Source organism: Bidens hawaiensis, unplaced genomic scaffold (genome assembly GCF_021521415.1).
Source record: "Bidens hawaiensis isolate Kalapana, Puna unplaced genomic scaffold, B.hawaiensis_p1.1 tig00038652_1, whole genome shotgun sequence".
NCBI lineage: Eukaryota > Viridiplantae > Streptophyta > Magnoliopsida > Asterales > Asteraceae > Bidens > Bidens hawaiensis.
In genome coordinates this window covers 80,992-97,355 of record NW_027496797.1, presented here as the reverse complement: position 1 = coordinate 97,355, position 16,364 = coordinate 80,992, and the positions used below count along the sequence as shown (strand labels likewise).

At 36.8% G+C, this 16,364-nt stretch overlaps 1 protein-coding gene across 1 annotated transcript; it reads left to right on the top strand.

Moving 5' to 3' along the window:
* The first annotated feature begins 11,130 nt into the window (after nucleotides 1-11,130).
* Nucleotides 11,131-14,722, top strand: LOC143590545 (RGS1-HXK1-interacting protein 1-like). The gene is made up of 9 exons (XM_077070997.1): nucleotides 11,131-11,405; nucleotides 13,190-13,256; nucleotides 13,341-13,418; nucleotides 13,551-13,603; nucleotides 13,750-13,833; nucleotides 13,919-13,971; nucleotides 14,059-14,123; nucleotides 14,224-14,282; nucleotides 14,398-14,722. Exons 1-9 carry the CDS (start codon nucleotides 11,160-11,162, stop codon nucleotides 14,485-14,487), a joined length of 795 nt encoding a protein of 264 aa, XP_076927112.1. The 5' UTR covers nucleotides 11,131-11,159; the 3' UTR covers nucleotides 14,488-14,722.
* The last annotated feature ends 1,642 nt before the right edge of the window (nucleotides 14,723-16,364 follow it).

Sequence of the window (16,364 nt, the reverse complement as noted above, 5' to 3'; positions counted from 1 at the left end):
TCACTAATCACAATACATCCGGAAGTGTAAGGGACATAACGAGTAACCTAAAGATGCTCAAAAAGACTTAGGATAGCAAAAATCAAAAGACAATAAGGGGGAAATCCACTATCGTGTAATCTATGCCCAAACCACCTAATGACTAAGATAACCCCAAATATCTATTACCTCTCAGTCTCAAGATAGGTAGAACACTTAAAATCTCTAAACCCTCAAACAATAGTTCCTATGGAATATGTCGACTATAAACCATAAACTAGTTACGAACACATAGTAGGTAACCTAATATGCGTCTACACATGAAAGACATTCACAAAGACACATATGGAACAATTGAATAAAAGTAAATTAATATTTAGCACGCATATTCATCTTAAAAGTATCAAAAGGTCTATTACAATAATATTAGTCCAAAACCAATAACCAATAAACCCGACTAGCAATCCAAAGTTCAACAAATATTCATTCAAAGCCTAGGCAACTAAAAAGAGTTTTAGCCAACAATCATGTTCAAGAAACTAAAATAAAAATAAATTGGTTCAACTAGTTTCATAATAAAAATAATAAATTTAACCAAAGGAACCGTATTTAGATGAGTAGGTGTGAACCCGAACACCTCCAAAAGAATTGACTTGCGACTGCTCGGTACTTCTCGAGAAAACAATTGTTGCGGACGAACAGTAGCCAACCAAATAAACCTCAACACTTTAACTTTTTGTTGTGTTCCACCAATCAATCCAGAATTGAGGTTGTTGTGTGCTTTCCCCAATCAATGACAAAGGTCACGGCTTCTCTGCTCCCCGTAAAATATTCTTTGGCGGCTCCCTCTCCACGAAAGAAGAAATAATAATGATGTAACGTGGCTCCAACTCCAAAGAGAATAATAGCAACAATGTTCACGTGGGGTCTGCAACCAAAACTGCTCCTATATGTCAGCTCCTGTAAAGGTCTTCTTTATATATATATAAAAACTGCCGACACCAAAACCCTTCGTGGGCCCTGCCCAAAATATGACAAAAACAAGAGTCCATCAAAACCCACTTTATTATCATATATTAGTACTAGGTTAGAGCCCGTGTTTCACACGGGTGAAAATATAATAAAACTAAAAAAAACTATTATATGTAATATTTATATTCTGTTATTTCATATATTAATTTTTATTTATTACTTTTTAATAAGTTTTTATATATTATGCAATATAAGTTTAAGTTGAAAATAAAACGTTGGTGCTAAATTTATTTTAAAAATAAAATATTCACACCTATATTGTTATATTAAATATTGTGTGTATAAATATGATATTTATGACAAAATGTTGTCACATGTTTAAAAACTAAATTTATAAAAACTAAATTTGATTGTAAAAGAAAATAAATAAAAATATATTGTATTTTAAAATGAAAAGAGAATTGATGAACAATCCTAAATGGTTGTGTTAAAAAGATGTGGAAAGACAATATAATATTGTGAATTATGGAAATGCTAATAATTAAGTATAATTTTGGTTTTATACTTGAAGAGAAGTTACATTTATATATGTTAAGTCAAAAATTATAACACAATTACCACTTTAGTAGGGTTGGTAAGCACATTTTGTTTGAAACAGGAGGTTTTGGGTTCGAAACCCGTATCACAAAGTTATTTATTTTTCAAAATTTTATAAAGTCTTGTGTCATGATATAATAGGAAATGGTGATATGACATCTACTTTGCATCCTATGTGGAGTGCTTAGTTAAGTGACATGTGTAAAACTTGTTTTGCTTTAATAGTATAGTTAGATTATATATTATATATTATTGTTGTTGTTACGTTACTTGTTGTTTATTTTCATTACTTTTTTTTTATTTTTTTTCTTTACTCTCGTAGTATTATTATTATTATTATTAGTACTACTATTATTAGGTAAATTATGTTAAACTTTTCAATCATCGGTCTCTTAGTGAAATTACCGTATTTTAGCTCATTGTCTCTTGAAACCATTAAACTCACATATGAACCACAATAAAAACTTGGCTCAAAAGTATCTAAAAAGTAGAGAATATTTATAAAATGATATGTATATTTTAGAGAACACCACACACTCTGGCCAGACTATGTTATTTTAACCGAGTCCACGCTGGCTTCAGAGTTTGGCTTGGGCGTTCCCCCGGGAAACCTTACTGCCGACTGCCACTTGACAGCCGTTGTGCCACCAAAAGAGCATAACTCTCTGGCGTAACACACTGTCACAGCCCCGACCCCCATACTCCGGGAGGGGAGCCGTGAACGTTGAGTGGTGGTATCGATGTTTATTAAAATAATTTGCAGCGGAATATTTCATCAGAACCGTAGTTAGAAAAATTAATCAGAGTTATAAAAACACCAAAATTCTTATTTCATAAACTGGGATAAAAACCCATTTTTTATACAAACATAAGTTTTATAGGGATAAATCCTAATTTACAAAACATGTTTCTTTATTCTAGTGACAAACCACTTATTTAAGCTGGAAGCCCGCAGACATCATTCCTTTGTCTCTAACAGGTCACCTGAAACATGTTTAAAAATATTTGTTGAGCAGGAAATACTGGTGAGTACATTCATTTATAAATGACACATTTTACAGTTACAACATTAAGATGTTTTTACATCTGCCTGCTTACAAATTACCGAAAGGTACTTGTCACTCGACCGTATATGTGACTGTGGTCATATTACTTATTGGCTAATACTTGTCCAATAAGTAACGTGTAATAGCCCAGTAGGCAAGCCTTGTATACAAAACCCCACAATACCAGTAGTAACCATCCCGTAAGTCTACAGAGACTTAATCACTGTAATGTAGTTTAAATCCTTTGAAAATATTTAAACTATCCGTCATGAGTTTGATGGTTTTGGAAAAGCATCATGACAGCATTGGAAAATCAGTTGTCTCACGCAAATGTGAGTTGTGCAAAAACTCGAATGTCTCACCTTGCAAATTTATATTTAACAAGCCTTCTAGTGTTAAGCACATAGATTAAACACAATGTAGTATATCTCTATTAGTATAAACCCATAATCATAACGATAATCACGAGACATGAAACTTTACACAATAGCACAATGTCATACCTTAGTTAGGTAGAGCTTTTGGATTCGTGTTATAAAAGTTCCTTTCAATCGGAGAGGTACCGTTACAATTACTTGGTATCATACTAGCCTTATATAAGAAAATTTTAGAGAGATCAAAAGTTTTTAAACGATTTGTGCATGTAACACCGTGAATACCCCATCGAGTTTTAGGCCAATAATGTCAAAATTAAAAGTTAAGGGGCTAAAAATGCCAATTCTGAAAGTTAAAAGGACTGAAAATGAAAATTTTGGGTTTTTAGACCCATCGCGCTATGCGATGGTCCTCTGACTAACTTCATCGCGCTACACGACAGAGAATCACACAATTCAATAAAAAGGGGGGCGACGCGCTACGCGACGGCCAAACTCAACTGGTCCATCGCGCTACACGATGACCAGGTTAAGTAACCTGGGACACGTGGCCTAACCACGTGTCAACACGTGGCAGTTTCTGATAATTGTGGTGTCGCGCTACGCGACAGCCTTGTGGAAAAGGCCATCGCGCTACGCGATGCTCTTCAAAATCTGCCTATAAAAGGGCAGCTACGGGTTCAGCCCATTCATCCCGATTTTCACACTTATTTTCACACATTTAGCATCGGTAAGCGTGCTAGGAAGTGCTGAGGTGCCGAGAGCTGATTTCATAAAGAAACAGGGGGTTGTTACGCTGTTTAACGAACTGTTGATCTCGTAATCAAGATACGAGCTGAACTGCTGCTGAATTTCTCATATTTTGTTCTCGTATAGCCAGATAAGGTAGGATTAGGGTTAAGTAAGCTTGTTATATGTAACACCCCGACCAAAGGCGGATTATACATCGGGGCGCCACATATTGTTTCATTACTCGTGACACTATTGGGTGTCAATATTTAATAAATACATTCATTCGCGCACGCGCAAAGTAAACACAGGATAACATAAATCATCATAAATCAATATATTATAAATCATAATATTCGAACAGCAAAAACTTGTCTTGATACATTTTAATCTAGGTCCAAAATAAAGAAAACTTCCTACGTGTCCACAAGCTCCAAAACAGCTACTGCAAACCTGAACATGTGTTAAAATAAACGTCAAACACTTGCGTGTTGGTGAGAAATCAAGTTTAATACAATACATAGATAACAATAAATCTGCGCGCAACACGTGTATGTCTGGTGTTTAACAAGGGTGCAATCAGATTGTGCTCAAGCCTAAATAGATCATAGCTCATAGTTCATAGTTCAATCCGTGCTCCCAAATGAGCACAAAAACAAGAAAACATCTGTGCAAGTGTAAATAAAGAAAACCGTAAACGATAGGTCTCCCGTGTTCATCTAATGGATCCATGAAAACTTCGGAATAGGCCGAACAAAGCGGTTAATGATACACACATACAAATAAACAGCCAAGTAAACGTCCTCAACACATGGGATACTGCGCGACTAAAGTTCATAAACAAGTTTAAGACTCTAAGTTTGTACGAACACATGAACATCCCAAAACATTAAAAATAAAAAGGGATTAGGTACGAGATTACTCACTTGATAAACGATGCGGTGTAAGATAAAGCAAGAATCAACTTTAAACAAGCACAAGTTAGCCTATAAATAAGATTATTTTTTTAATGATTTGTTTTAAGTCTTGATTATAAGTTAGCATAATTAATAAGTAAGTTATTATATATAATATATATTACCGGAAAAGCAGGGCAGAACAGGGAGGAAGACGGAGGCAGAGAGGAGGACGGCAGAGAGAGCAAGGAGGAGGTTAAATTAAGTGTTTGTGTGTGCAGTGTTAAGAAAAATAACATTATTATTTATAGAGAAACCCTAGGGAACACAATCCCTAGAAAAGGGGAAAAGATCTCAAAAAGCAAAAGATTCCAAAAGCAAAAGATATCAAAAGATAGGGCAGCTGCAGGGGGCAAGATAAAGCTGACAGGGAACAGTAAACAGGCATGGGCGGGTCAGATAAAGGTACTGGTCAGGCATGGAAAAAGCAGATCTCAAAAGATAATGTCAGTCACTTTTTCTGCCAACCAATGGGGTTGGTGCGCATGCTGCGCCGAAAGTAACTTTTCAGACATAAAGCAGATTAGGTCAACGGCTCAAAAGATAAGATATCACAAAAGCAAACGGCTGGACAAAACAGAAGAAAAGACTCAAGACATAGCGCGAGAAAGCTGGAGCGCGAAGGCAGACACAGAAGGTCAAGAGAGCGCGAGCGCGAAGGCAGACAGAACCAACATTTGCGCGCCGCGGAAAGAACTACATTTCTAAGCGCGTCGCGGGAAGAACTTCAATTCTAAGCGCGTCGCGAGAAGAACTATATTCCTTAGCGCGTCGCGGGAAGAACGGTATCCATAGCGCGCCGCGGGAAGAACTAAAATCCTTAGCGCGCTGCGGGGACAGTTCGTCTCGCGTATCGCAGTAACAGGTGGTCTTCACGCAGGCTTCCTTGTAAGGAGTCTGGCGCGTGGAGCTGCGCAGACAACCTTAGGCGGGAAGAACCAAAGGACAGAAAAAAGGTTAAGAGGGGTTCAAGGCTTAAGGGCGGGACGGCGACAAGAGGGAACAGAAGGCGGAAAGAGAGAAGAAGAGGGACGGGACGGCGGAAAGAAAGAGAGAAAAAGAGGCGGGAAGGAAAATATATCTTATTATTAAGAGTAAAATATAAGTATAAATAAATATTAAATCATAAAAGAAAGAGATCGGGTCAGAGAAACGGGTACCTGGGTCGGGTCGGATCGGGGCAGATGTCACATTATATAGTTATTAACACCTGGTTATGGCTATAGTCGTTAAACTGTAATTATTTTCAAGTAATGTTTTATAAAGCAAAGACGTTGCTTCCACGTGAAGTAATGTTATCAAAACTATTATTTTGACGGGCATGTAGTAACTGGAAGGGGGGTATCATTAGTAGACTCTTCTTGCCTAAGGAAAGCAATTCGTATAAATCCCAATCAACCGCGGGACCCGTTTGCTTACCTGGAGAAGTTTGCCAACGTGATATCCTTTATTAGGCCAAAGCGTGCTATTCCAAACGTCACATGTAAATTCAAAGTATTTTCATAAAACGACTATAACTAAACTAAGGTTAGGTCAGACTTAAGAATCTGTTGATCAAACCTCGAGTCTGCTGAACTGAATCAAACATTAAGTCTGCTGATCAGACCTCGAGTCTGCTGAACCGAAACAGACTTAAAGTCTGCTGAATAGTATCAACTAGATACTTATGCATGCCTATTATGAATATAGGTTGTTAAGCATACTGAGAATAGGACTTTGATAATATCCACTGATATACGAGGTGAACACGTTAACCTTTTACTGTCTGAACTGATTTTACTCTTGTAATAGACAGGTTGTTTATTACAAAGAGTCTGATAAATGTTTGTACGAGATATAACTTTAAAATCGTTATAATACAAAATAGATAATAAAAAGCAACTCAGACCGAATACACATGTGTCTGGATCCAAACATAACTGATAATTGGCATAAAAAACCAAGTCAGTCATAACCGGTTCTCGAACAGGGTTATATAGCCTAGGGGAAGGTTGTCTCCGAACAGGGGCTATATACTCGGGGAACCTTTGAATTGTGTGTGTAGGGCAGTGGTACAAATCCCGGGAATGGACAGGCATTCCTGCTGAGATTGTGAAACAGAAAACTATGTTTGTATTTAACGACTGTTATAAATATTTCATCGAGTCAGCGTTTCACTAGCATATAGCTGACGTGTTTTTCCCACCTATGCAGGTAACTAGATGACTATAGATGATATACAAGGATGAGAGTCATTAGAAGATCGCTACATATTGCTCGTTTTTGATAAATATCAATCCTTGTGTAATTAATATTATGATTTTGTAAAACTGAAACTCGGGTGTTTAATTCCCGAGTAATTTTGATAATGTAAATTAATATTTTAATATTTAAAGTCTTCCGCTAAAATGAACCCACTACTCTGATATATTTACAAAACAGGTACCAACTGATGGTCACACTCCTAGGCCCTGGATTGGGGTGTGACGGGTTGGTATCAGAGCCATCGGTTTCAGCGAACTAGGTATTAAAATTAGTACCTAAGCTTTAACCATTTATCTGATAAGTAGGGATAAGTTATGATTGGTAGTCTGCCTATTCCTAAGTTATTATATATACAGATGTCTTACAATAACTACTACGGACAAAAACGTCGGGTCGAAAGGCGATCTAATCTTGCCCCCGATGCTGAGCCGTCTAACCGAGTTAACACAAATTTTGGTCCTAAGTGGCCAACTGTTTCGGTAAATCCGACTGAACCAGTGCACGTAAACCTGGCTGATCTGAATCCGATAAATCTAAATCAGTCAAACCCTGTTGATCAAATCGATCCTTACTTAGCTTACGGAAGCCAACTAATTTATGTTCCGGGAAGTCCAGAAATGCCAATCGAGATATCCAGTGACACTTCTGAAAGAGTTCCAATGACCGGTACCCCGAATTATTATTCGTATGATATGGAAGTTTAAAGTAGAGTCATGCAAGAAACCAGTATTTAATCTTCGAGTTGGATGAACTGTCATTCCGACCAGAGTTTATGGCATTTTGGATCACCCCCACTAGGTGCTCAAACTATAGCTGAACCAAGTCGAAGATCGGTTTATTATTCTGATAATCCTAATTTTCCACCGTATCATGGACCAGTACCATATGAACAAGCAAATGAGATACGGGAAGAAGCCCGCTTGATTGAAGAATTCTATACAACCAATCTACCTGATGAGGAAATGCAGACATATATAGCTAATCCTCACTTGTATCCGAGAGAAAACGCTTATCTTTTTCCTTCGGCATCCGCACCGGTAGGGTATCCCAACCCACCCAACTAGGTGATGGATGAATTAAGAAACGAAAGGATCAAGAAGAAAAAGATGGGTGATAAGATCATAAAAAAATGTGATAAGATGAAGAAGATGGTTAAGAAATGGACCAAAGATTAGGATTATATAACTACTGCTGTTGTATTTCTATCTTTTGTAATACTATGAATAAAATTTTGCGTATTGAGTTTTAAATTCATGTATTTATATGATTTACAGAATGTCTGAACAACGAGAAACCCGAGTCAGTCAAGGGAGTCAAGCTGATAAAGCAAAGACCCCTGAAAATAATAATTTACTGTCTGAAGAATGCATCAGAGAAATTCGTGATATGATAAAAGAAACAGTTTCTCCATTAATTAAAGAAGCTATGACTCCGTTAATAAAAATCATTCAAGACCACACCGCGAATTCGAAAAGTGCGGCTAGATCAAAATCAAGATCAATTAAACAACCAAGTCATAGCATATCTGTTCATTCTAAACCAAAAGATTCAAAAAGGATGAGGGATGATAAAACAAAGGAACTGAAAGATAAGGGATACGAGAGTTCTATTGCTGTCTCCATTATCTTTTCCTTTATATTTTCCATTCTTCCTTTTACTTCTTCTCTTTTCTTTCTCATTTCTTTCTTTATTATGGTTTGTTATACACAAGGTGGGACGAAAACCCGGGTGGGCTCAGGATTCGAACTGACAACCTTTGCACAAGGCTTAACTCAAATCTATCATTGCCAATATCCAAACAAATATGACACTAGTGGGATTCGAACTTGAGTCTCCATTGGAGAACCCAAGCCTCTTACCACTAGGTCACAAATGGGGGATCAATGGAATGCTAGTTAATTAGTGATTAATTACAAGTACTAATGCTTTGTATTTGGGAGGGTTGTTAACCAATATAAAATGTGGTTCATCCGTATTTATAATTATTTTTCTCTCTTAAATTGAGCTTATCATTGGTACTGAGCCTACCATCCGTGGAATGATGCTCAAACAATGAGCTTAGTTAACCATTTCTACACCTTATCATATGCACACGGTTAGTCAAACATAAGTAGTTATTGTTAAAAAGGCTACCCGATGCATGATGTTGGAGATACCTCACACTTGGGTTTGTTGGTTGAAATGACGATACACCACCTTTTTGTCAAGTCAACAAACATGTTTTTGTTCCAAGCTAAAAATATAAATACCCTCCTTTACACATACATTCTATTCGCTAAAATCCGAAGATTCCATAAGTAGATGTCTTTGCATCAGATAAAGAGGTGATCATTGAGTTGTTGAAATAATCATTGCCAAAGGCATGAAATCGAATGAATCAACATGTCGATAAACATTGTTCTGTAACATTCACTTTTCAGTGGGGTGACGGGTTTATCTATGATTACGGCTTACGAACAAAACACAATGTGACTCCATAAACATTTGAAAGTTACCTAAAGTATGCTGGACCTCTCTTTATTGTGAAATAGGTATGGCAAGGTGAGTAGATGCTTCGCTTACTAAGGGACGTCTACATCACCCTACTTTAAGTGGCATCTGCTCAAGTCGCCTCAAGGTTCGCCTTAAAAGGTTACAAGGTTACTTATATCCTTAAGGATTCAATATTTTCTTTGGTTCCACTGTCAATTTTTGAACAAAAACTTAGGTTTGCTCTTATTGTCCGGTTAAAGGTCTATGCTACAAGGCATCTAAGAGCTACACGCTAGTCAAAAGAATTACTTGGTGATAGTAACATAACACGTGTGCTGCATGTCTCGGGTTTTGAAGTTAAACAAGCCTAGCTTTAATTATCATGTGGACTTTCGTTACACTAACACATTTTTTTTATAATTCAGAGGTTGTGTGTTAATGTGTACACCCAAGTACAATGTGAACGTATAATGTTTACACGAGACCGAATATGTCACTATAAGTAGTAAGCTTGACCACCTTTGTAAAAAGTCAACACCATTGACTTTCTTATTAGAAAAATCAAATGTAGTCAACGTTCTTGTAAATGATTGTAAATAAAGTATTCGGTAACTTTTTTTGAAAGGGTGTTAAAGACAAATGCGCATGAGTTTAATACTTTCATATCGTGCCTGAGTATCATTCTATGTGATGTGAGGTCCCATGCAAAATTCCTATTTTTCAAATAAAAACTAACATTCACCCGATGCCAATGGTACACCCATTTGCATGCCATGAAGAATCTTATGCAATTACAACTCATCATTACATAGGTCGTACACACCGTTGTCGTGCCAAATTGTGCATACGTGCAATTGGGGTGCATGGTCATTTGTGTGCATGCACACTCATGCTCACGAATGAAACGAAACTAAGTCATATAAAATAACTAACCTTAGGTTTTAGTGGTTGTTGATTTAGTTCTTAAGGTTAAAAACCTAAAAAGTATGTAACTCTTGGTTCTTTGAGATTTTTCACTAACTTGGGAGAGAGGCCAAGAAGAAAAAAATCATCAAGACAAATTGGTTAAAGGAATTGGATCCAGGAAAAACATAACCTCCCCCCCCCTAAAAAAAATAAATAACTAGAGGGAAATGGGACTTAATTGGGGAATTAGGGAATTATGGGTGAACAATAATCAGACATTTAGCTGAAACGAACCCAAAAACCTACAAAACCGAACCGATATTAACTGAAAACAGGTTATCGTTACCCTGTGGTTAACCAAACCGAACCATTCATATTTTGACATATTTATAGCTTTTATGCATCCATTTCATGCATTTATAGTTTCATACATCCATTTCATGTATTTATACTTTATTTAATATAAGTATACCTCCTAGTCAGTAACTCATTTGGAGGATTTGTAGACAGTTAAAAAAATATATATATGTGTACCTCCATTTCATGTACTTTTATCCAAAAAAATTAGCCCAAGTTTGATGTTTGTTATTAACCGAAACCGACAAACTAACCGAATAAACCAAAGCGAAAACCAACCGGTTTGTAAAATAGATGAACCTACAACTTTGGTTTCGGCTAATTACCAAACCGAACCGTACACACCTTTATGAAGAATTTCTGGGCGTCTCCGTGTGACCTTTAGATATAACATCGAGTCACGACACGTAAATTGTAAATCATATAGATAATAGACTAAACATACATTCTTCAAAACCTAAAGGGCTCAACATGTAAAAAGTTTGCTCCAAATATCTCATCGTTCCGTGACGTATCTCCGGCGAAACATGGAAGAAATATCAGAAAACCAACCCACCGCACCGCCGCCGTTGCCGGAAGTTGATTTCGGCGTGCTGGAGAAAGTAAAGCCGTTAGCCGGTGATTCCGATGTGGAATGGATTGATTACGCCATCCAACAGGCAGTGATCGCACAGAAAACCGTAACCGAAACCCTAGAATCGACGGTTAATATCACCAAATCGCGTATTGATCAGATTAAATCAACCTCCACTGCTCATCTTCATATGACCATTGTAAGTACTTGTAATTGTTTAATTTTATGTTAGAATTGTTAATTTGTTTGATTACATGTAATTTTGATTAGGTTTTTGCTTGAATGTTGATTAGAATTAGTTTAATTAGAGCTAATTAGGTTATGAAAAATTGTATAGCAGCTGGAAATGTGGATCTAATTAATAACAAATTAGGTTACAGGTAATTAAGTTATGTTAACACCTTATGGAATTAAGCATTAAGGTTTAAGACTTTAACATAATGCCAAGTATAACTAGCTCATATGTATGACATATTAGCGTACGATGGTTGAATGTTAATATCATTAATTCGGAGTTTACATGGATTGGATTAGGTTTTTGTATGTGTTGAAGATTTCATTCCAGTTTATTCATAGCCATTTTAATTGCTAGCCAAGAAGTTGATGCATAATCTGTTACTCTTTTACCTATCATCATTCCATGTCAGCATGAAACAACACATTAGCAAAACTAATTTGATTCTTTAGAGAAATGGCGAGAATCGGTTATCCGGATTTAGTGAGTTTGATTATCTGGAGAGGTAGGACACACCAGAAGCTATCATTTGAGAATTAAGTTGGTGTCTAGACTCTAGTGGGGAGGAACTCATTTTGATTTGGATGTAATTAATGAATAATGAATAATAATGTTAGAAGGGAGCTTCACATGAAAGCTGTCCAATGAGATTGCACAAAATTGGACTAGGCATATGATGAGTATAGGGAAATGGGGACATTAGCAAAACTAATTTGATTCTTTAGAGAAATGGCGAGAATCGGTTATCCGGATTTAGTGAGTTTGATTATCTGGAGAGGTAGGACACACCAGAAGCTATCATTTGAGAATTAAGTTGGTGTCTAGACTCTAGTGGGGAGGAACTCATTTTGATTTGGATGTAATTAATGAATAATGAATAATAATGTTAGAAGGGAGCTTCACATGAAAGCTGTCCAATGAGATTGCACAAAATTGGACTAGGCATATGATGAGTATAGGGAAATGGGGACATTAAAATTGACACTGCAAAGCAAGAACCCTTTTAGTTAATTGTTTTAAATGATGCTGTCCAAGTGATGGATAAATAGGCTCAGGATGTGAAAGTGGTAAGCCTACTAACTATCAAAACATCATTACAGGCCACCCAAGTATCATGTGGTTTTTGTTTATGCCAAAAACTTGCAGTGTTTCTTTTAATTGGTTTATACATGAATCTAGTTATGAAATTAGGGCATCCATGAAGTCCATAAAAGCGAATTTCACAAGTTTTGGCTAAAATTGGCATAAATAACCAAAATGATGCCTGGATGGCCTGAAGTGCGGTTTTGAAGTTATTGGTGATCAATGCATACAATATCACTAACAAGCACTATTGAATCAGCTGGATTCTCAATGTAAAAGAAAGCATCACCTTCTCTAATTTGTATAAATAACTACATTATACATTATTAACACAATATATGTTTAGCTGAGAAAACGTTTTTTTATGCTATGGTAATTATACGCCATCACTTTGTTGGCCTCTGCGAAGTAGATGGACGTGCTGCAATTGAATGTACGTAACAGAAATGCCATTCACTTTCAATATCTATCTGTATTATAGAATCTATCTTATTTTTGAGGAAGACCAATGATCATGCCGTGTGCTTGCCCTACACAATATAACTGCTATGTTTGCAATAATTGGGATGATAAAATTTCTTTTATTTCCATGTTTACAAAGGATAATTTGACTTGTATTTGTTTCTCCCATTACGATTTGCAATAGTAACATCTTCATCTTACAGGAATCCCTGAAAGATCTCAAATCTGACTATTATGTTTATGAGGATATTGTGTTTGAAAAGATTAAAGGTTTGTAGTTAAACGTGCATCATTTTCACTGTCAACATCTTTTTGTTTTTTACCTTATATGTTGTCATGAATACTGGTCAACAGAGGGTGTTTACTTTACCGCTTCACATCCATTTGCTACAACTGGACTGGTTTTTGGCACAGGGATTTTGGCTCTTAAAAGTGAGTTGCTTAGACCTTACAGTACTCGAGATTGTTTAATCAGGGGTACTGATTCAGTACCCCTAATTTTATACACAAGTTCCATATAATTTTGTTTCTTATATCTACTTGATAACTTGTATATTGCTGCAGGGACAAGGCGCTCTTTATACTACAGCACACTGCGGTTTTTTAGCACTGATGAGGTAAGACAACATATATCGAATCTTAATATTGAATTTCCTTTCCTGTGATTTCACCTGCAGATGTGGACTCTAGTTGTCTTGAGCATAATGGATAATTTAGTTATTAGTTTTATGACTCGTTTATTATCTGAATTGTTGTGGAACAGGCCATGCTTGCTAAAGCTAATGACAAGGTTCAGAAGTTACGTGAGTCGGTTAGAAGCTTAATTGAAGAGAGGAAGCAATTAGAGGTACCCTTGTCAGTGCCCATTGGTTTTGCCATATACGCTTTTGGAGAGACATATATTAACTAATGTTTGATTATTTCTTTTTCAGAAGCTCTCGTTAGGTGCAGAAGTTGAGCTAAAACGAGCAAGGACAAAACTAAGGTTTGTGCTTCACGAATTATATTGAATTTAAGTTCATTATATTGAATTATGCACGGTCCATATCGTGGTTATTTGTTTAATGGACAGACAAGCAGGAAAGCAAATCCAGGGTGTCATAAACTCGGGTTATAAGATTGAAAGACAGGCAGGGGGTATGCAGTTTCTCCTTTTTATTTTGGTATTATGTAAACTCACAAGTCACAACAAATAACTTACGCCATTGGTACGGTTTCTTTGTTATACTGTAATCAGGCTTGAAGGATATACTGACGGAGCTTCCTAAGAGAGATGCAGCAGGATTTCGGTCAGAAGTAAGTACTTGAAGTTGTATTGTTGTCTCACAAAATATTAGATAAGAAATTGCACCGAAACTTTTTATAGTCACTACTTGATGAAACTTCTTACATAAGATATTTTGGTTTGTAGGTGTCCCGACTTGCATCACAAGCTAAACAAGAGAGAAAGGTTCTAAATAAAGAGGTTAAAAAGATATCTAATTATGGTATTTCCGTCTGAACACATCGTGGTTGTAAGGTGAGAACGTTGAATCTGAAACACATTTTTATTTTAGTTAAGAAGTCCCATCAGCATGCTTCTTAAAAGAAGGTTTTTTATATCGGACTTCTGTTTGATGTTGTATTACAGTTTACCGCATTTGGTAAAAGATATTGTAACGTGTGACCTTGCTCGATTTTGGTTTTCTGGAATAATGTTTTTGGTTTAAAGGAGGAACAAAAAGCATGTTACCTGCAAGTATAATTTGTAATGGTTACTATTGGAAAACTCGGTTTTCATTTCTGCTTATTTGTTTTTTTCTTGACCATGACGTTTGAAAATTTGTTGAAGTTTACAACACGGAAGATGATAAAGCATATCCTGTTCCTTTGAACGAACTCATGTGAATAATAAATAACCGAAATCATATTGTACAACATCTAATAAACACGGGTTCATTCACTAGTGAAATGTGGTAATCTTGGAGTGACTTTGTAAACAGATCCTGGAATTTTTCTGTCTTTATAAACGGCATCTAAACTTTTGACTTGTTATAAGGGTCTGTTGTGGGTTTGGCCCCAACCACGCCTACATTACATCACCATGGCGCGAACACCATTACCTTAGGGGTCTGAGGCGCGGAGCACAGGGCATGACTGGACTTGATGCGTGTCGCACCTTTTGTTGTTTTTTTTATTGTTGTTTTTTTTTTAATTTTTCAAATATACAGTCAATCATATCTAGCCAACTCAACCAAGTACGCCATTTTTAATAAAGTCCAACAGCACCCCCTTTAGAGTAAGAATGAGCAAAAGGTACCGGATACCGTACCGGTATAAAACCGGGTATTTTTGGTGCCCTCTTTCTGAGGTTTCGGATCGGTACCAGTAACTTTAAACCTTTGATACAGTACCCATTTTTGGTTATTTTAGGTACCAGTACCGAGTTCATCCCTACTTTAGAGCCCTTTTCAACCAAGCCTCCTAGTTTTTACAGTGGTGACACGGAGCAACACTTCTCCTTAAAGCCCCTACAACACATAGCCTAATAGTTTTTACAACGAATAAAAAGTATTTTACTCAATTCAACACAATTAATTGAAGGGGATCAGCCACCCACCTCGCATTTTTGTCCCTTCCACCCTCACACATCATCGAGTTCTAATTATCCAACTGACTACGTGGGAAACCCACAACTACTCGTTGCCTAAAGAGGTTTACACCCCCCCTCCCCCATTTTTTAAACGATCATAACTATTTCATATGCTGATATTTAAAAAAAGAAACTACACCATAAAAACGAGAATTTTTTTCTTTAATTTGGGTATAGTATTGCTATACTTTATAATTTTAAAAATTTCACATGTTACGCGAATACGAGTTAGGAACGACAACCGGGTTCTGGCTAACACTGGTTAAGCGTTCGATGTCGGGTTACATGCATACCGACATCGGTTACGTGTCGAATGCCATGCTACACACGTGCCGACTCTAGATTTCGTGCGTTCAAGCGCGGGTTACCCATGTACCAAATCCGGTTACGATCTGATGATGCGTTATGTGTTTATCGTCGTCAAGTTATGCTCGTACGGGTACCGGCTATGTGTCCGATTTGCGTTACATGTGTATCGACATCGGTTACAAGTTTGATATCGCTTTATGCGACCGATGTGGGTTTGTGTGCATTCCAATGTTGGCTTACGCGCATAGCGAGCCTGTTACGCATCTCAATGTCGTGTTATGTTCATAGCGGGCCAATTAAGTGTTCCATGTCGCATTACGCGCCTATTAACGTTGGGTTGTGCATGCCATATCATTCATCCTATTCTGATCAGCTGGAAAATACACCACCTAATTATAACTCGTTTGAAAAATAACAACCCATTTTGACACGCACAT

Bases quoted from the DNA above. Each gene is read 5' to 3' on its own strand.
- LOC143590545 (XM_077070997.1), top strand. From the start codon at position 11,160: ATGGAAGAAATATCAGAAAACCAACCCACCGCACCGCCGCCGTTGCCG. The intron at 13,419-13,550 runs GTGAGTTGCTTA...ATATTGCTGCAG, and splicing joins AGGGATTTTGGCTCTTAAAA to GGACAAGGCGCTCTTTATAC. The intron at 14,124-14,223 runs GTATGCAGTTTC...TACTGTAATCAG, and splicing joins GATTGAAAGACAGGCAGGGG to GCTTGAAGGATATACTGACG.